This window comes from Myotis lucifugus, unplaced genomic scaffold, assembly GCF_000147115.1.
Source record: "Myotis lucifugus unplaced genomic scaffold, Myoluc2.0 scaffold_5, whole genome shotgun sequence".
In the NCBI taxonomy this organism is placed as follows: domain Eukaryota; kingdom Metazoa; phylum Chordata; class Mammalia; order Chiroptera; family Vespertilionidae; genus Myotis; species Myotis lucifugus.
The window spans coordinates 1595045-1614993 of NW_005871053.1; the positions used below are offsets into that span (position 1 = coordinate 1595045).

The following is a 19949-nucleotide window of genomic DNA, read 5'->3' on the forward strand; positions in this document are numbered from 1 at the left end:
CTGTCTTGGGCCCCGCCACCGTGGCTTTTTCCGGAAGGACGTCTGGAAGGATGTCCAGAAGATGTCCGGTCTAATTAGCATATTACCCTTTTATTAGTATAGATAATATAATAGAAAGGGAAAGGGCTGCTCAGTGTGTGTGGAGCCCACGAAGGACACCTGCTTCTGAGCCCCCACACTGGGTGCCCACGGGCCATCCTGCAGGACAGCTGACGCCCTGTGTGTGCTGGGTAAGGAGTGATAGTCTGGCTGGAGGGTGCCCGCCCAGCACCCCAGGCAGGAGCCTCCGAGGCACCTTTAAATAGCACCGTAAATGGGCACCATGGAGGAGGCCACTCCAGGGTGCTGCCCACCTGGGCGGCCAGGTCTCTTCTCCAGGCCTGGGGAGAGCCAGGCTCTCGCACGTCCCTCTGTGTCCTTTGAGGTGTGTGCTGGATTTCCTCGCTCTGGAGGCACCTTACTGGCTGCCCAAGACAGTCTCCAACCAGGACCCGCCGTGCCTCCTGTCCAGGCACCAGTTTCCCCTGAGAGGCAGAGGGAAGGGGGGCGCAGTGACTCCTGAAGCCCCTCTGACACCCAGGGTGGGTGTGCAGGAGGCACAGAGCCGCAGTTCAGGACAGCAGGTCTGCGTGTGGAGCCCTGGGCCAGTCTCCTCTCCTCACCCAGAAGGGACAGTGGTCTCTCCTGCATCCAGGTCCCTCAGGGTTTCAGAGGAGAGCCAGGCAGGGCTGACACGGTGCAGGGGTGTAACCCCACCAGGCTCAGCCCTGGGTGGCCACCCAGTTATTGCAGGGTCTGAAGGCCATGGCCGGCGAGGAGCCGTCAGAGCGGCCAAGAGCAGTGTCCGTCCTCAAGTCTCAGAGGCTGGGGCCCCTGCGGGCTGTCGGCAGAGGCCCTGCGGGGAGAGCCGGGCCTGCCGGGGAAGACGATGGTGGCGTACTCGGTCTGTTCAGGCACACAGGGGGCAGGGGGCTCCGGGGTCTTCTCCCGCCTCTGGAAGTCCAGCTCCCCGTAGTCCACAGATCCCACGGAGGGGCCCTCCTTCTTAGGGGAGAGGGAGAAAGGAGTCAGCACGCTCTCAGTGGCTGGTGAACACACACGTACACACAAGGGTGAACACAGACCCACACGTGCGGATACACACATACACAGAGGGGCCGGGCCTGAGCCCCACAACCCGTCCTTGGGCTCGGGTGCCCATGTTCAAACAAGGTGATGTGGTTGGGAATGGGTGTGGCTGCTCCTGAGGCCACTCACCCCTGGGGTTGCCTATCCCTCGCACCCCTTCCCTGAAATGTACCAAAATCACCAGAAAGGGAAGGGAACTCACCGGAGGCTGGTCCTCACCCCGGCAGGCACGGCCCCCTGCAGAGAAACACAGGGAGTCAGGTCCAGGAGGCCCAGCAGGCCGGGTCTCAGCAGGCGGCGGGGTGGGAAGACCTCTGGCCAGGGGAAGAGCCCAAGCCTCCAGGCTTGGGTGGCCAAGCTGCCTCCCTGCCGGCTCCCACCCCCCCTGCAACCACCCGAGTGCCTGCTCATCTCCGAGGGTCCGTCTGGAAGTGAGCTGCTGGGTGTGAGGCCACATAGGACCGCCTGTCTTCCGGGCTTAGTGCTCCGGCTGGTCGCAAACCTGGCCGAGCCTGGTGCCCACTGCAGGGCACCAAACCCACCTTGGGTCCCGGGCTGGCGCCATAAAGCACACAGCAGACACATAGTCAGCGGTGCCATGGCAGCATCTCCCTGATCTACGTGCACAGGAGCACCACGTGCGTCCCCACCAGGGACCAGTGCCCAGATGTGCATACAGCACATCTCAAAACGATCTGAAGGGGCCTGGTGGGCACGGCTCAGGGGTGAGCGTTGACCCATGAACCCAGAGGTCCCTGGTTCCATCCCCATCAGAACATATGCTTGGGTTGTGTGCTCAATCCGAAGCAGGGGGCGTGCAGGAGGCAGCTGTGTTTCTCTATCATCGATGTTGCTATCTTCTCTCCCTCTCCCTTCCTCTCTCTCTAAAAATCAATAAAAACATATTTAAAAAAATATCTGAAGGAGGAAAAATGTGATCCCTGGAGAAATGAACCCCGCGGGGCCTGGAATGGCAGGGCAGCATGGCCGCTGTCCCTAACCACCCAGGGGGAGGGCATGGACGCCGTGGCTGCCCTTGTCCCCCAGGGTGGGTGTGCAGGAGGCACAGAGCCGCAGTTCAGGACAGCGACTCGGCCGGCTCAGCAGGTCTGCGTCTGGAGCCCTGGGCCAGTCTCCTCTCCTCGCTCAGAAGGGACAGTGGTCTCTCCTGCGCCCAGGTCCCTCAGGGTTTCAGAGGAGAGCCAGGCAGGGCTGACACGGTGCAGGGGTGTGACCCCACCAGGCTCAGCCCTGGGCGGCCACCCAGTTATCGCAGGGTCTGAAGGCCATGGGCCGGCGAGGAGCCGTCAGAGTGGCCAAGAGCAGTGTCTGTCCTCGAGTGGGAACTCCTGCTGTTGCCACACATGGTGCCTGTCCTGGGAGAGCGTGGGAGCCTTTGGTGGGCGGGGCCTGTGGAGGGGCTGACCTATCCTGGGCTGGGCCCCCTCTCGGAAGTGGCCCCTTTTTCCGGCCGCTTTTTCCTCCCTCTGGAGGTACCTTACTGGCTGCCCAAGACATCTCCAACCAGGACCCCCGTGCCTCCTGTCCAGGCACCAGACCCCCCTGAGAGGTAGTGGGGGGCACAGTGACTCCCGAAGCCCCTCTAACACCCAGGGCGGGCGTGCAGGAGGCACAGAGCCGCAGTTCAGGGCAGCAGTGACTGAGTGAGGTCAGCTGCCCGTGACCACCACCATCCTGGGGGGGCGGGGTGGCTGTGGTTGTCACCACAGGCCCCCGGCGGCTGTTAGAAGCACCGTCACAGTGGCTTGTGGTCTGAGATGTGGCCTGAGGCTTGAGGGCAGCCTTGGGCAGCTACACAGGGGCCTCAGCCTGGGGGCCTCTCCGTGCCTCCTGTGTGACCTGGACGGCTGCCTTCCCCTCAGGCCCCTCCTGAGAGCATGGCCGGGGTCTCCGAGGAGAGGCCTTGGCAGTGCCTCGGGCTCCACCTGGCGGGACGGCAGGGGGGCTGGCTGGGGCATTACCTCGAGTGGCCAGGATCCAGGTCAGCAGCAGAAGCAGCAGGACGCCCACCAGGACGCTTGTGACACCGATGACCAGGCCCTGTAGCTGACCTGCGGGCCTGGGTGGGGGGCTGGGGCCCTCAGTGGGCTGTTCCGGGACTCTCTCTGGAGACACAGAGGACAGATACTCAGGCGTGGGACACAGGACAGGGACTTCGGGTCCTACCCTGCCCCCTTCAAGTCTGAGGGGACTCAGTCCTAGGCTTGCACTGACCAGTCTCACCCAGGCCTGCACAACCTCACTCTGAGGCGCACCTACCACCTGCCCCTCCCTCAGGACAAATGGGGTCTGAGGTGCTTCCAAGCACAGAGGCCCGAAGCCATTGGTCACTGTGGCCCGGGTGTGGGACAGAGTCCTGGAGTGAAGTTAGGAGAATCCGTGCTCACTGTGCCTAACAGGCCCTGCCCTGCCCTGTCCGCATCCTCACTCCCACCCTGGGGTCCCGCTCTGCACCTGTCACCCTGAGCTCTGCCCGGAGGCTCTCATGGATCTGCGTCTTGGGGCGCAGGTAGATGGCCCCACAGAAGTAGATGCCGCTGTCATTGCGCCGGGCAGTGAGGACACTCATTTCGAAGTCCCGTCCGTTGGACAGCCGGGTTATGCGGAAGCGCTGGTCCCTGCGGACTTCCTGCCCGCTGTCCTCAGGGAAGGCGGCCAGCTTGTCCGTCTGGTTGCTGGGGCTCATGCGGTACCAGTTGAGCACGAAATCCTTAGACGTGTTGGAGAAGCTGCAGGTGAAGGTGGCGGTCTCCCCCTCGGCCACCGTGAGCTGAGGCGGGTGGAAGGTGAGGGGACTCCAGGGCCTTTGGGGAGTCTCTGTGGGGTGGAGAGAGAACCAGGGGCCTTGAGGAAGGCTGTGGGACAGCCCACCGAGACCCCCCTCCCGCTTTCCCACATCCCTTCAGACAGGAAGGTCCTGGGAAGCCCAGCCACGCGGGAATCCCCTCTGCCATGAGCCTTGCAGCTTCTTGCACGCCTCCTGGGGACAGGTGCTCACCTCTCACCAGGAAACCCCGTGGTGGGATCTTGTCCACTGATGGCATCCAGAGATCTGGGCTGGGGCCCCCAACCCATTTCTTTCCCAAGCAGTGGCTTAGGGCCTTCACCCCTCCCTCCTTGACTCCGGTCCCCAGCTCTGCCTCCCAGGTCTCTGAGCCGTCTGCACTGTGCTGGGGGGTGGGGAGGGTGGCCTGGGCGCTGGGCTGGGCTGCCAGGGCTGCCATGGGAAGCCCAGCTCCAGTGGGCTCAGGGGCCAGCCTTTTCCCCATTTCAGGACAAGCTCAGAGCCAGGACCCCACATGGGCACTGCTGACCTGGGCAGTGTGGGGCCCCCCAGGTCCTCTTCCAAGGCTCTGGGGACTGCAATTCAGCTGGGCCATCGCCCCTGAGATGGACGGAAATAGAGTCCCCCACACCCTGGGCTCCAGCCCACGCTCCCCCCCGCCCCCCCCCAACAAGGATGTGCGGGTGGCCTGGGGCCGCCCACACAGGAGAGGGTGCGAGACTCTCCGACGCGAGAATGAGCACACATGCTAGGTTATGCTCACCCTCCCTCACATGCAATCATGCTCACGGCCACACGTCTGCTTTCCCAGGCTGTGCATCTGTTCTACTCCGCTCCATCCTGAACTTGCTGGGTGTGGCTCCCCACACTCCATGACCTTGCCCCGGGCTGGCTGCTTCAGGCCCACCCTGTCCCTTGCGAGGCCTGCCCAGTGAGCCTGCCCCGTGGCTCGGAGGAGGATGGGATGGTTCTGGGACCCAGCTCCCCTTCAACCTGGGCCACTTCAGGGCACGTGTGACCAGGACACCCTCTGCCCATCCCGACTGGGCACCTCACAAGGGTCAAAGTCACAGATATTCAGAGACCAGGTGGGTCCTGAGGTGTCCCAGTGTCCTCCATTTCTGTGGCCCTGCTCGGGGACACAGAGGCCCTTCTCCTCCTCCCACCCGGTTTACACTGAGGACACTGTCATGGAGAGGCCAGGGCCCCGCCAGCCTGTACCTCCCGCCATGGCCCTTCCCGGGCACCTCTCCTGGCCATCAGTGCGTGGTCAAGGGGGGCACATGGCCAGTCCTGGGGCTGCAGGTACTGTCCCTATGATCTTGTCAAGTGCCAGCTGGACATGAGCCGGGGGAGCATGTGGCCGTGAGCGTGAATGCATGTGAGGGAGGGAGAGCATAACCTAGCATGTGTGCTCATTACCGTGTCGGAGAGCCTCGAGCCCCCTCCTGTGTGGGCGTCCCAGACCGCCTGCACATCCTTGTTCAGGGGCTGGGGTCCTCTGGGCCTTGTGGAGGGGCAGCTCGGGGAAGGGCATGGGGTGTCAGGGAGGCCAGGGGGCCTGGAGAAGGTCAGTTCTGGACTGGGGATGGCTGTGGCAGGTGGGGCCCTCTAGGGGGCGACACAAACACTGATGGGGACACGGCTCTTCCCTCATTCTTGATTGTGTCCTACCCTCCTGCATGCCAGCCCCGTTCTCCTTGGCAGCACTAACGCCCATTTTCTTCACACATTTATTTGGGAAGCAAGTCTCTCTCTGTCTCTCTCATTACTGGGCCTTTTTCTACACTAATTATGATTTGATCTTAGATGATTTAAAGTAGAATACGTTTACTGCCTACCTTTGGTCTCTTTTTCGGGAGAGAAAAAAATGAGAAAAGACTTAGCAAAAGAGATAATACTGTGCTTTGCTTTAAAGGGTTTTGGTGTGAAAGAAAGTGAGTTGGAGCTATTGGACTGAACAGATGATCTGATAGAGACAGGGCGGTGGCAAAGAACAGCAATGGTTCCAGGAAAGGTTGGGAAGGTACACCAATCTGGTATTAGAGAAGTAAAGATTAACAGTAGTTTGATTTCCTCCCGTTGGTGGGGCAAAAGTTTCCAGCTGCTCAGGAAAGTCCACATTCTCCTTTCCTACACGAACGCACAATTAGCTCATATGTTCTCACGGTGGGATGTGGAGTGAATGGCACTTTGGACTTGGTCCATCGCTCTGCCCTGGCCCTCCCCAGGTTCTCTCCTCTTGGCCGACCAATAAAGAGGACTCTGAGTTGGAAGGCCCAAGTGAAGAAAGAAAGCCCCATCAGCTTGGGTTTCTAAATAGATGTACGTACGGAGCAGAGCCACCCTGCTAACCCCAAACCACTCAGCTCTGTTCGATGAGCAAGAAATTCAAAGGCTGAATGTTGCACATTAGTCATGACAGTTATCTAAAGAGTAACTGCTGGGTGTGGTGGCGACAAAAGGCAGCGTTCTCTGTGTTGTGCCGGGAAGCAAGTCTCTTTAAAGCAGTGGCTCTCAACCTTCCTAATGCCGCGACCTTTTTATACAGTTCCTCATGTTGTGGTGACCCCCAAACATAAAATTATTTTCGTTGCTACTTCATAACTGTAATGTTGCTACTGTTATGAATAGTAATGTAAATATCTGATATGCAAGATGTATTTTCATTGTTACAAATTGAAACATAATTAAAGCATAGTGATTAATCACAAAAACAATATGTAATTATATATGTGTTTTCCGATGGTCTTAGGCGACCCCTGTGAAAGGGTCCTTCGACCCACAGGTTGAGAACCGCTGCTTTAAAGGAAGCGCCATGGGAGTGACAGTTCAAGGTGGACAAAGACTTGGTGAAGTCATTGGTGACACTGCAGCACCAGAGCCCAGTGTTGGTTCCGTGGGCCCACCCTGCTCGTGTGTCCCCCGCCACTGTCCACTGCAGCCAACCCGTGTCTCCCTTCACCAACGCCCAGGACGGCCCTTGTGGCCCTCCACCTGGGTCCAACTTGCCAGGGCCTCCAAGCAGACCCCCCTCTCACGGCCAGGGCCACCCAAGAAGCTCCTCCAAGAGCCATGCAGTGCATGGAGCCACCTCCCCTCCTGCCCAGGCCCCTCCAGCAGGCTTTCCCAGGGCGCCCCGGTGAGGGCACTGCTGACCGGTCCCGGGACCCTGTCCTCGCTCTGTGTGGAGGGGGGAGCCCTGTTTCTCTGCAGTTTTGGATCTCATCTGCCCCACCCCTGACCTTAATTTGTTACCAATTGAGTCACTTGTCTGTTGGCCCTTTGTGGTGCCTCTCAGGGAATCTGAACTGGACGAGGCGGGTCCCCGTCCAGCTGCCCCCGTGTGCCTTTATTCATCACACAGGGAAGGCAAAAGAGCCTTCCCCTCTTTTGCTGGAGGCCCAGAGAGAATGGGACCTTGGTGGGTGCCCTAAGAAGGACCAACACATTTGTGATCTTCCATGACCAATCATCACACACCCCCAGGTGGAGCCTTCGAGATGCCAGGGCTGCCAACAAAAGCAGAAATAGACAAGTGGGACGACAGCAAACTACCGAGCTGCTGCACAGCAAAGAAGCCATCAAACAAAATGAAAAGACAGCCTACAGAGTGGAAAAAAGATTTGAAATATTTGTAAATCATATATTGGATAAGGGGTTAATATACAAAATATAAAAAAAAACAAACCCACAGCCCTAGCTGGTTTGGCTCAATGGATAAAGCGTCAGCCTGTAGACTGAAGGGACTCAGGTTCGATTCTGGCCAAGGGCACATGCCTGGGTTTCGGGCTCGATCCCCAGTAGGGGGCAGGCAGGAGGCAGCCAATCAGTGATTCTCTTTCATCATTGATGTTTCTATCTTTCTCTCCCTCTCCCTTCCTCTCTAAATATCAATAAAATATATATTTAAAACAAAACAAAAAAAAACCCCATAAACCTCAAAAGCAAAAATACCCCCATAAACAATCTGATTACAAAATGGACAAAGCCCCCTGGACAGGCATTTTTCAAGGAGGACATACAGATAGCCAACAGACAGATGAAAAGATGCTCATCCTCATTAACCCTACCAGACCACTGTACCAATTTTCCGGTAATTTCCGAATCTGCCGCTATACCGCTGTACCTAATTTTCAGTACTTTCCTAGACCAATTTTCTACAATGTCTCCAAGTTCCATCTTATTCTAACCACTTGTTTGCATGTAACTAACATTTTTCTATATCGTGTTGGTTTTTTCTCTTTAATGCTCAAGAGCCCAGGTATAGGAGACAGTTAGGTTCAGGGCCTCAGGTCTGGTATGGTTAATCATCAGGGCAATGCAAGTCAAAACCGCCGCCAGCCACCACCTCATGCTATTAGAATGGCTATTTTCAGCAAATCAACAAGTGGGTGCTGATGAGGACGCTGAGAAAGGAACCCCTTGAGCACTGCTGGTGGGAATGTAAACTGGTGCAGCCACTGTGGAAATCAGGATAGAGTTACCGTAAAAAGTTAAACATAGAGTTACCATAGGATCCAGCAAGCCCACGTCTGGTATTTATCAGAAGAAACCCAAAACACTAGCAGAAAAGGTAGGTGCACCCCACGTCCATTGGAGCATTATTCACGGTGACCAAGCTGCGGAAGCAACCGAAGTGCCCAGTGATAGACAGGAGGATAAAGAAGAAGCGTGCACATATACAATGGAATGTCACTCAGCAACCAAGAAGAATAAAATCTTACCATTTTCGACAACCTGCATAGACTGTGAGGGCATTATGCTAAGTGAAATAAGTCAGACAGAGACAAATACCATATAATCTCACGTATATGTGGAATGTAAAACGAAAAACAAACAAAACAAAAATCGAGCTCATGGATACAGAGAACAGACAGGTGGTTGCCAGAAAGGGGGTGGGCAGGTGAAGGGGGGTCAAAGATAGAAACTTCCAGTTATAAGAGGAATAGGTCCCGGGGATGGCGTGCATGGCATGGCAACTGTGCTTCATAACACTCCACAGGCAGCCCTTCCCACCCGTGGGTTCCGCATCCATGGACTCAACCAATCTCGGATCAGAATATTCGAAAGAACCAAAAATCCCAGAACATTCCAAAATGCAAAATTTGAATTTGCCACGTGCTAATTTGTGTGGAGCACTGGCTGAATCCACGCAAAACAAGGGAAGTGCGGGCGCACCCGCTGATGTTATATGCAAACACCACATCGTTTTATACAAGGGCCCTGCGCATCCTTGGGTTTCAGTACACAGACCCCCGGATCCCGCGGGCCGGCTGTCGTCATTTATGTAAATGTCATCTCTTCTCATGGCCAGAACTTGCGAAATGGCTGTGGTAGATACATTTGACCACAGATATGTTGTTGTTGTTTGTCTTTTCCCTCACAAAGAATTTTTTAAAAACATAACAGCCTAGAATTAGCACAGGAGACGTACGAGATGTCACATAAAAATTGCAATGTCTGACCTCTCCTTAAATGTCAGAAAATCTACAACACCTGGTGCAAGGTCCCGCCTCTGGGGCCAGGTCGGGGCTGCCCCTGCCATGAGAGCGGGCACTGGCCCAGACACCCAACACTCAACAGTTTGCCCATCTCTGACGCCTGTTTCTGCCCCTGGAAATCTTGAGACTAGTTAGGAAAATATGACTGTGTGTGTATTAGGTGTGAGTCAGTGAGCGTGCTCCAGGTGGTGGCTGCGAGAAAAGGAGAGAACACAGGAGAGGATGTTCAAGATTTAGGGACAAAATGGGTGATCACTTAGTAAATTATATAAATGCCTAATCACTATGTTATACACCTGCAACTGATATAATATTGTGTGTCAACTATAATCTAAAAATAAAAATTATTTTTTAAAAAAAGATTTAGGGACAATCCCTTCCCCGGAGCGGGAATAGCGGTGTGACCCTAAGTGGCCAGGGGAGCGATGATGTCCTGGCAGGCAGGCGTGGCTGCTGTGAGAGCCGGCTAAAGACCACGCGTTTAAGTTCTGACCCAATTCCTGCCCGACACCACAGGGTTGACAGAAACCTGGATCTCAGAGCTTACAATATATTACTTTCTTGTTCAATCTCAGTACACACAAGTAGGTTCAGAATTGCTACCTCACGTCTTGGTGGGAAACACCTTTACTACGAGACTGTAGTACATCTGTGCAATATAAGGGGCTTGACCAGAATTCCCGGGCGTCCTGGAACCCATCCCCGTGGACACTGAGGCATCCCACTGCACGTTTGAAAGCAGCCAAGAGAGTGGAGTCAAAGGTTTTCGTGACAAGAAGAAAGAATTCTGTAACGATGTTTGGTGGGGGCTGTTAAGCAGGCTCATGACTTCGCAATGTGGACAAATAAGGAATCATTACATTATGCGCCTGGAAGTAATGCAACACTGTGCCCATTATACCTCAATAAAATATTCCTAGTCCTAAGGCTTCCCATGTGTGAAATAAAATGGAGATTTGGATTTTAAAAGAAAAAGAACTCGAGGGCCTGCAGAGACAGAGGGAGCTGAGGACCGCGATTGCCAAACAAGCAGTCAGCACTGGACTTGGGGACATCTGAACTCGGGGCTCGCGAAGCTGCCGAGCCGGGAGGAGGGGAGGTCTGCGGGGCGATCCGAACGACCAACCTCCATGGCCCAGCCCAAATCTCGGTGACATGCACCGATGGGACGTGGGCCCAGATGGACACGCTGGGACCTGACCCAGCACCTCAGTGTGGCCTTACTTGGAACAGGTGGTTGCACATGTAATTGTTCACAATGAGGTCCAGAGTGGCCCTCGTTCCACATGACCCTGACCTTACAAGAAGAGGGACATCTGGACAGACGCAGACAGGAGAGACCATGTGAAGACAGAGGCAGAGATGGGGTGATGTCCGAGCCAGGGGACGAGAAGGATTGGCGGCCACCACCAGGAGCTGGAGAGGCCTGGCCTCTCGGCTCTCCGCCAGCCGACACCTGGATCCCGGCTCCCCTCTGAGTGGTGGGACCAGGAACTTCTGTTGAGAAGCCGCCTGGTCGGTGGCATTGGTCCCGACCGCTGATACACACAGCGAATGTGCCAATGTTATCAATGGGCAACTCTGGGTGCAGGGTGTTCACTGCTGTTTTCTGTAACTATTCTGTATGTTTTAAATACCTTTCAGAACTGTAATTTGAAAAAAATAAATACAATAACCTGACTTAAGGATCTGTGCCACGGTCTGTGCCAGACGGTTTCTATCAGTGGTCTGATTCAATTCTCATGGCCCTCAGAGGGCAGGCGCTATTGTCCCCAAATTGCAGGTTAACACTGTGGCTCTGAGGTTACGTGACTCGCCGGAGGTGAGGAAGCTGTCGACGAGGGCTCTTGTCTGACTCCAGGCTGTCGTTTACTCTCGTTTTCTCTCCTTCACTAGCACGGGGGTGGGTGGGGGCGGCCTACCGCTGGGTTTGGGATAGTTCGTAAAATGCGAGAAAAACGTGTAGCTCAGGAGGGGACTTCCATGGGAAGGACTTAAACAATAAACACAGTGAATGAATTAGGAAGGAGGAAGATGACAGGGAAGAGAAAGTCCCCGTGGCCCGGAGCGCCCGCGTCTGGGTCAGAGCAGGAGGAGGACACCACAGGCGTGTGACAGGGCAGCGCTGTGCTCTGTGCCGAGCCGGGGCACACATGGGGACGTGGGGCGCTCTGCGTTTGAACATCTCGCCCAGGCCGACACATCTGGAGCTGGAGGGTCTGGCTGCGGAGCCTTATTCTCACCTTTCCCTGCTTTGGGAAGGGGTCCTGGTGAGGACCAGGCCACGGGGAGGTCCCAGCCCCCTTGACGCCCTAGCCCAGTGATGGCGAACCTGTTGAGCTCGGCGTGTCAACATTTTAACAAACCCTAACTTAACTCTGGTGCCGTGTCACATATAGAAATTTTTTGATCTTTGCAACCAGAGTAAAACAAAGACTTATATTTTTGATATTTATTTTATATATTTAAATGCCATTTAACATAGAAAAATCAACCAAAAAAATGAGTTTGCGTGTCACCTCTGACACGCGTGTCACCTCTGACATGCGTGTCATAGGTTCGCCATCACTGCCCTAGGTCCTCCTCCCAGGTGGCGCACACCCCTTCTGCCCCCAGGCCTGGACTCCCCCCAAGGCCCTCCACCAGGCGCCTTTCGGCCACAGGCCCTGGGACCACTTTGAGTGTCTTCACTGACCCTGAGGTCTTCCTGGAGAGCGAGGCCCTGCCCAGGAACAGGCCTGCCCCCATCACCATCAAGCAGACCCTGGAGGGCCAGAGTGATGGAGAGCCCTGGGACCCAGGACTCCAAGGTCCGGAAACCCCCACCTCGTCTTGGTCCTCCCAGGGGCCCTCGGTCCCCATCCCAGCGAGTCCAGAGGAAAGGCCCTGGGCCGGACCTGGGGACCCACCTTCCCCGGTCCCCACCTGTGCAGTGCTGGCTGAGGATGGGGGCAGCCAGGAGGAGCCCCGCTCCCCGACCACGGGCCTGCAGGCCTGTCCAGTGCACAGCTCATACCGGGCCCCCTCACCAGAACCTGCCGTGGACGCTGAGGGTCGGGCCCAGGCTCTACACCCGGGAATCTCCTCCAGAGGCCACAGGCGGTGCGCCCCAGGCCCTGAGCGGGGTTGGGGGAGCGATCTTTACTTGCACAGTTACTTTGGATATAGCGAGAGTAAGTCTCTGGGCCACCCAGCCTGTCACCTCAAGAGCCAGTCAGCCCCGCGAGGCTGGTCCATCCCAGGAAAACACAAGTTGGGCAGCTGGGCATAGGTTTGGGCTCTGGCCAGCCCAGCCTGGTCATTCTACAGCAAGGGGCACAGGCTCGCCATCCCACTGGCCACAGAGGAAGACCTGGGATACTCCTGCCGGCTCAGGGGTCTCACCACCAGCTGAGCCCAGAGAGGGCACTTCCCTCGCCCAAAGCCACACAGCACTCCGCCACACAGTCTCCTCCCCACCTGCCAGAGACAGCGCCAGAGGCTGTTCCCACCCTGGACCCGGACCCCGCCACCCAGCTGTGATCCACATACCTAGGAGCCAGCCTGGCCGCCAGCCCAGCTGCAGCACCGCCCAGAGGAGCGGCCAGGGCACCCCTGGGGTCCCCATGCCCCAAGCGCCTGCCGACCACGACGTCCTCTCCTCTGCTCTGGCAGAAGTGCGTGAAGAAAGGAAACTGTTTCCCTGGGCTTGAAGGCACACGCCCCGCCCCTTCTTCCTCCTCCTCCACATGGGTAGGAGGAGGGTTAGGGGGTGGAGAGAGAGAGAGAGAGAGATGGGGGATGTGAGAGAGTAGAGGACAGGGGAAGGAGGTGGCAGGGAGAAAGAAATACAGAGAGACAGAGACGCAGAGAGAGATGGAGAGGAAGAAGGAGAGGGAGACAGACAGGTGGGGGCCGGGGGTGTCTGGGTACCTCTCCCCATCAGGGATCTCTATTGAGGGCAGATTTTGTTTCTTTATCTGGGGTTGCCTCTTTCCCTTTCCATACAATAGGGGGTGACTGTCCTCCCCTCCCCAGCCATCCTTCTGACAATGGGAAGGTGGGTCACGATCTCCGGGCAGAGGCCCAGGCAGCAGTGAAGGTGGGCCCCACCCCTTGTCCACAGCCCACTCTGCCTCCTCTGTGGCCTCGTGTTTGAACCCACCAACTCTGCCACTACTGGGGGCCGAGGCCCAGGGCCTGGCCAGACCTCTGCGGCCCCACCCAGCCACCTCTCTGGGCAGTGGGCAGTGGGCAGCCAAGGTCCTGTCTGGCCCTCCTGACCCCGGAGAGCCATCATCCCTCCCCGGACTGCCAGGCCCCCTGCAGGGGCAGCTAAGGGTCTGCCTGACCCGTGGCTTAGGTCAGGCACATTTCTGCCAGGCCCCCTGAGACCCTCATCCATGTCCTCCCCCTCTTCCTCCCCACCTCCACGGCGGCCTTGCTGCCGGCCCTACTGAAGGCCGTCGGCTGCCTAGCATCCCCCTCTCAGCTTGGGGTTTCAGAAGGCCCCAAGCAGGCTGGGGAGGCCCCATTTCCAGATCTTTCCACTGCCAGCAGCCTCCTGACAGCGCACAGTGTCCAGGGCTCAGCCTGTGAGGCAGACCTGCCTTCCGGGCCTGCCCGTGTCACAACCCCCGCAGGGCCCCCGGGACCCGGGACTCGTTCAGGTGGGAGACGGTTGCGGTCGGCAGGGGGCTGTGGCCTGGCTGCCCAGCCAGATGTTTGTGAGATAGCTTTGCTCTAAGCCTTTTATGATAATGAATGGAAAACAAGGAGAAATGAAACTGCTGATATTAGTGATGCAATGCGTAGGTCTCACCAGCTTAAAATAACCGAGACAGAAACCCAGAAACCGCCTGACAGCTGGCGCCACAGCCCGGCTGGGCTCCCAGGGCACCGCTCAGCGTTAGTTGTGAAGGGAAAACATTAAAGAACAGAAACGGTGGAAACAGCATCAAAGACGCTGGTGTCTGCAGGCAGAGCGAGTGAGCGGGCGGCTTCAGTTTAGAACAAAGGGCCACTCCCCGTGTGGGTGGCTGGAGGGCCCAGGGCCCAGAGGACTGGCACTGGGGTGGGAGGGGCTCCGAGGAGGGCTGGGGGTGGGGCCGGGTCAGGCTAAGGGTCACCAGGCATCCAACGCAGGGAACCAGCTGCTCAGCTCCGGCCAGGCTCTGTCCAGGGCACTGCAGTCTGTCCCCAGGGGCTGAGGCCCTGTGCTAGCGACAAGCTGTCCTCTGAGGCCCGGGCTGAGCGGACTGTGGGGGAGGGTGGGCCTGTGCTCTGGGTGTGAGAGGCTGTCAGATCCCTGGGAGGGGTCTCCTCACCACCCCAGCAGCCTCCTTCCTGTGACTTTATCTGCAAGAGCTTGGGCATGTGCCCACAGGGGGCCAAAGCCAGGGTGACTGAGTCCCTCCTGTCCACCTCCCTGGTCTCTGCTTTGTTTTCCCCTCCCCCTCCCTCTTGTCCCCCTCCCTTTACTCTGCTCCCTCCTGCTGACCCCTTCCCCTCCCAGTCCTTCCTCCTGATTTATCCCGCCCTCTCCCCTATAACTCCTCCCTCAGGAACAGTGGGCTGGAGGGGACATAGACAGGATGCTGAAAGGGGCACTGGGCACTGGGAGGTTCTGGGTTGGCAGGCGGGGTTCAGGGGGGAGGGGAGGACCCAGAGACTGTGAAAGGCGGTGGGGACCTAGAAGAGCCCCCACCTGCCTGGGGTGGGCAGGACCAGCAGGATGACTGGGGAGGGCGTGGCACAGGCAGGACAGGGGCAGGAGGCCTGGGGCATCTTGGGGTGATGCACCCCCACCGCTTATCAGCACACTGTCACCCCAGACACGCAAACCCCATGCACACACTGTCCCCACACACACGTGGTCCCCATCACACTGCCTCCCTCACCATCTCCTTAGGAACAGGACAGGGGCCCTGGTTAGAGAAAGGTGGGAGGGTCAGGGGCGCCATCTCCCCGGTCCTGTGCCCCCGGCTTGCTGGCCCTCTCCTCCCTGCTCCGTGTTCTGGCTTCCCCCTCAGGTGTGGAAGGTTGCATCTGGGGTCACAGCCGGCTGGCCCGCCTCTTTCCCTCACCTCTCACCCTCTCCAATAAGCAGGTCCGGTGCAGCCCACACCCCAGCTCTGTGTGGTCTCCCCCGGAGCAGGGGGTGCTGCCCTCAGCTCGTCTTGGGCTGTTGAGAGTGTGAGAACTGACAGAGCGGACCCTGCGCACTCGGCCCAGGTTCCTCAATGGTCCCTGTGTATGAGCCCGTCCATCTCGCAGCCAGGACGCTGGCCTGGGCACAACCACTGATCTGCTCAGAGCCCGTTTTAGGGACTTAATTTGTGTGTGTGTTTGCTGTGCACGTTAGCCCTGTGCCGGTTCCATCACCACAGGGCCCTGCGTGTCCCTCGCCCGCCTCCCTGTCCTCCGCCTCGGGGACTGCGTGTTTCTGTGACGCATGTGAATGAATGACTGAGTGTGGCTGTCGGGCTGGGCCGTGTGGCCTCGAGCTCTTCACCCACCAGCATGTGTCTCCCATGGGCTCCTTCCCGGAGAGCAGAGCTGGGGGTGGTGGGAGCTGAGCGGCTGCCTGGCCCTTTCTGTTGAGTTTTGGTGACGGTGCTGCGGGCACAGGGGTGTGTGGTGTCAGTGTTACTGTCAGCCTTGGCCACAGGAGTGGTCCCCGCGGGCGCTGGGGCTGCGGTGTGCATGTTCCTGTACCTGTGGTATAACCCCTTTATCCGGTAGCTGGCTGCCATCTGCGGGGCCTAATGATAAAGTTCAGGAAGCAAGGGGCCCCCCTCCCGAGGCTCTCTGCAGGGTGGCGCCCCCTCCTTCTTGCAGGAGGGTCCTGGGGGCAGGAGGGTCCTGGGGGCTGGAGAAGTGCCCGCGGGACTCCCAGCCTCCTGCTCTGGGGACAGGCGCTTTAGAGTTTCCAAGGCGCCAGCCCCAAGGACACACACACACACACACACACACACACACGGCGGCAGCAGGTGGAGGGGAACATGAGCCAGCACAGATGGAAAGTGGGGGAGAGGGGATCCCCCGAGCTCTCCGGAGGCAGTTTCCATTCACAGAGAAACACAGGAAGCAGGAGGATCATCCCGAAACTGGTTCTGAAGACGCTGGTGGGGTGATGTCAGTGACCCCGTCCCCGAGCTGTTCCCATCGGGTGGGGTGGGACCTGCCACTGGCCGGCAGAGTCACAGGTACCTCTGAGGTCGGAACAGGAAATGGTTAATAATGTTTGCAAATAAAAACTTTCTGTTCTATCCTGTTTTTGAAGCATTTCCCAGAAGTTAAGAGAGGTTGCCTAATTTGTCGGCAAAATTCAAGAACCAACTTGTAAGTGTTAGAAATTCTTTATCACTGCTTATTAAGTAACAGCTTAATACCGCAGAACATCTCCAGTCATCCTCTGACAACTCATTCTTCCCTCCCCCACCAAATTCTCGATAGTGAACTTTTCAAATAAAGACACGTTCGCGTCTCTCCTCTGTTTAAAACTTTATGAAGTAAAGGCGTTTGCTGTGAAATGCTGCCCACGGCCAGGGGAACATTGTCTGCCTGGCTCCCTTCAGCGTACGGGTCCCGAAGGACTCCTGTTCATAAACTGTCTCTTCACAAAGCCACTCGGCCACTCACTGGGTTCATCGTTCTGAGGGTCAAAAACTTCCTCACCGAGTCTCAGGCCACAGCTGCTGCCAACCGGCCCTCTGCCCTTCGTCTTCCTGGTGTTTGCAGGACGGGCCTACATCGTGTTAGTGGAAAACCAGGTTCTCCAGGAAACAGGAAATTACTGATGCCCAGGGACTAGACACTTTTTGCTCACCTTGGCTTTTGGAATTGCACTTTTGGAGTTTCTGTAAACACTCAGAAATGTAGAGAGTTTTTTATACCAAGGTTTTATTAGCTTCATTCTTTGTTTTGTTTTGTTTTTAATTTTTATTGATTTCAGAGAGTAAGGGAGAGGGGAGAGAGATAGAAACATCAATGACAGGAGAGAATCATTAATCAGCTGCCTCCTGCACCCCCTCCTCCCCCGGGGATCGAGCCCGCAACTCGGGCACCTGCCCTTGACCAGAATCAAACCTGGGACCCTTCAGTTCACAGGCTGACGCTCTATCCACTGAGCCAAACCAGCCAGGGCATATCAGCTTCATTCTTAATTTCAGTTTTTGAAGAAGACATTGGCCTTGAAGTAATAGATGGCTTCATCCACAATATCTGTCTCTTTTGTCTTTCTGGGGGCAGGTCCTTTGAACTGACTTCTGATGGCGACAGTGCGGTGTTTCCAATGAGTTTGGGGCTGGGGTCCATGAGAGAAGAGTGGTAAGCCAGCATCTTGGTGGCCCCTGAGTTTCAACCCAGATGAACAAGAACCAAATTTAATTTTAATTTTTAAAAATCCTCACCTGAGGATATGCTTATTGATTTTTTCTTTTGAGAGAGAGAGAGAGAGAAACATTGATGTGAGAGAGAACATCAATTGGTTGCATTCTGTTTGTGTCCCAACCGGGGATCCAACTGGCACCCCTTAAGTACATGGGATGATGCCCCAACCAACTGAGCCACACCAGCCAAGGCAAGAACCAAATTTTTAAAAAATTAAACAAAATGCTTTCACCATCTACTATGCACAAGAATAAAGATAGCCACTTGCCTGTTTGTTAAGGTGGAGGGAGTCACAAGAGATTCTCATCCCCTTCATTTTCTAAACCTTCTAGAACGCTGTGAGTAGTTTAAATGTGAATTCACAGTTTAAGCCTCCAAATGTGTGTGTTTGTGAGTATACGTGTATATGTGTTTGTGTGCAGGCGTGTAGGTGCTGCGTGTGTGTATTAATGTGTAAGCCTGTGCATGTGCGTACAGAAATCCAGGACTGTAGGGTATCAGTTAACATTGCTCTGATTTGGTTGGGCAATGCCTCCCAAACCCTCCGAAATCAGTGCTTAAAAAACTGGAGCTAGACGTTTACTCCTCTCTTTTTTATACCAAGGTTCTCTCTTGTACATTAAGTCAGAGGTAGGCAACCTGGAGAAAGTACGGTGACTCCGACTGTCATCAAGGATCCAGGGTCTTAGCTTTCTGCTTCCTCAGCACATGGCCTCCATCCACAGGGTGAACTCATGGTCTAAGGTGGCTGCTGGGCGCCGGCCATCACCTCCGCACCACTGCACAGAAGACGGGGGACATGGGTGCTGGGGACGAGGCCGCTGAGCTTGCAGTGGGTGTTGGGAACCAAAGTCGGCTCGCTCTCAGTCTCCCTGGTCGAACCCTTTATCTCCCCAACACTGAGGGGAGTCATGGCTTTGGTCCCACCTGACTACCTCTCCACAGCCACAGAAGAAACCTGCTCCCTGGCGTGCTGGCTGGCGAGCTCCGCATCTCCAGCCCGCTGCCCAGGGGAAAGGCTGCCCTGGCAGCTCCTCCAGCACCGAGGGGGCTTTAATAGGAGTGTGTCAGCCCCGCCTCCACGTGGCCCTTGCCCTCAGCCGTGGGCCCCCAAAGGTGGCCTTCCTTTGCCTCTCATTTGCGTCTTCCAGCCCCTCCCTGCTCTGCCTGACCTCAACTCACCTTTCCTCGTTGTACCTGACGCACCATCACGCTCCTGAAGCTCACACGGAAAACCGAAAAGGCGGGCAAGTCCAGACACACATGCACAGAAAGCACAGAGGGCGTGCTTGGGGGGGGGGGGGGGGGGGGGGGCCCGAGGCGGTCCCAGGGGCAGGCGGCTGGCTTCTCCTAGGTGCTCACCAACACTTTATATAAGTTCCTGAAGCTGTGCATTTATGCTTTAGGCATTTTTACGTAAATGATGCACATTTCCAGCCAATAAAAAGCTTGAAAAAATTGGCAATAATACATATTCAAGAAAGTTCTTGGCAGCTTTGTCTGTAATGACAAAGAACCACCGGCCGGAGTAGAGGTGGGGTCAGGGCAGGTTATGGCAGAGCCGGGCTGTGAGCATGGGCCACCGTCCAGGGTGCGTGGAACACCAGGCACAGCATGATCTGTTTAGTATGTTTTCCCATCTGTGAGGAATACATACAAATAGTTACATGTACATATGCATGGGAGCACGCATGGACGTCAGCACAGATGAGCTCTGGCGATGGGGGATGGGTGATTTCATCGCATTGGGTTGTTTTTCCTTTTTGTTTCTATTTTTTTCTAAAAATGAAAATGTATTGCTTGCTTGCGTCATGAAAAATATTCAAAAGGAGAAGAAAAAGGCCTGTCTCTTGTGTGTCTGAGCCGAGCTGGTTGCCATGGAGACTGGACGGTTGTCAAGGCAGCTATTGGATGGGCAGGGGGGGCTGCGGGTGCTTCCTGGGAGCCGAGCTGGCACAGCCCGCAGTCTGCACTGCGGGGCCGGCGCCAGCATGGACGGAATGGACGTGTGGGTCAGCACCTTAGCCCAGCTGATGGCCAAGAGGAAGCCAGAGGACACCTGGGAGCTGGTCCTTGAGGAGAACCTGTTCTCCGGGCATCTGGACAGTGGTAGGTTACGAGTACCCGGGCGGAGGGGG

General features: G+C 56.4%; 2 protein-coding genes, 1 long non-coding RNA gene and 1 pseudogene across 4 annotated transcripts in view; 1 reads left to right on the forward strand and 3 right to left on the reverse strand.

The window, feature by feature from the left end:
• Window positions 1-64: 64 nt before the first annotated feature.
• PDCD1 (programmed cell death 1) lies at window positions 65-13115 on the reverse strand. Of its 2 annotated transcripts, none has more exons than XM_014467314.2 (5): window positions 12970-13115; window positions 3604-3966; window positions 3111-3254; window positions 1331-1365; window positions 65-1041 (listed from the first exon to the last, which is right to left on the reverse strand). In XM_014467314.2, the coding sequence occupies exons 1-5, from the start codon at window positions 13043-13045 to the stop codon at window positions 823-825; spliced, it is 837 nt and encodes a 278-aa protein (XP_014322800.1). In that variant the 5' UTR covers window positions 13046-13115; the 3' UTR covers window positions 65-822. The 2 variants fall into 2 exon arrangements, with proteins under 2 accessions (XP_014322800.1, XP_006083087.1); XM_006083025.3 differs by having other exon boundaries at window positions 65-1044.
• A 3572-nt stretch (window positions 13116-16687) lies between these two features.
• LOC111823282 lies at window positions 16688-17856 on the reverse strand (annotated as a pseudogene).
• Window positions 17857-18389: 533 nt separating this feature from the next.
• LOC106694644 lies at window positions 18390-19100 on the reverse strand. Its single transcript, XR_001345677.2, has 2 exons — window positions 18994-19100; window positions 18390-18590 (listed from the first exon to the last, which is right to left on the reverse strand). It is a non-coding gene; the product is annotated as an uncharacterized LOC106694644 (long non-coding RNA).
• An 88-nt stretch (window positions 19101-19188) lies between these two features.
• RTP5 (receptor transporter protein 5 (putative)) overlaps window positions 19189-19949 on the forward strand; it is a 4551-nt gene continuing 3790 nt past the window's right edge. The window contains exon 1 of the mRNA XM_006083026.3: window positions 19189-19920. Coding sequence (XP_006083088.2) covers window positions 19689-19920 — 232 coding nt within the window. The 5' untranslated portion in view covers window positions 19189-19688. The remainder of the gene's footprint in view (window positions 19921-19949) is intronic.

Bases quoted from the DNA above. Each gene is read 5' to 3' on its own strand.
- PDCD1 (XM_006083025.3), bottom strand. From the start codon at position 13,045: ATGGGGACCCCAGGGGTGCCCTGGCCGCTCCTCTGGGCGGTGCTGCAG. The intron at 3,255-3,603 runs GTGCAGAGCGGG...CTGTGTCTCCAG, and splicing joins GGCAGAGCTCAGGGTGACAG to AGAGAGTCCCGGAACAGCCC. The intron at 1,045-1,330 runs GTGAGTTCCCTT...CTCTCCCCTAAG, and splicing joins GGGGTGAGGACCAGCCTCCG to AAGGAGGGCCCCTCCGTGGG.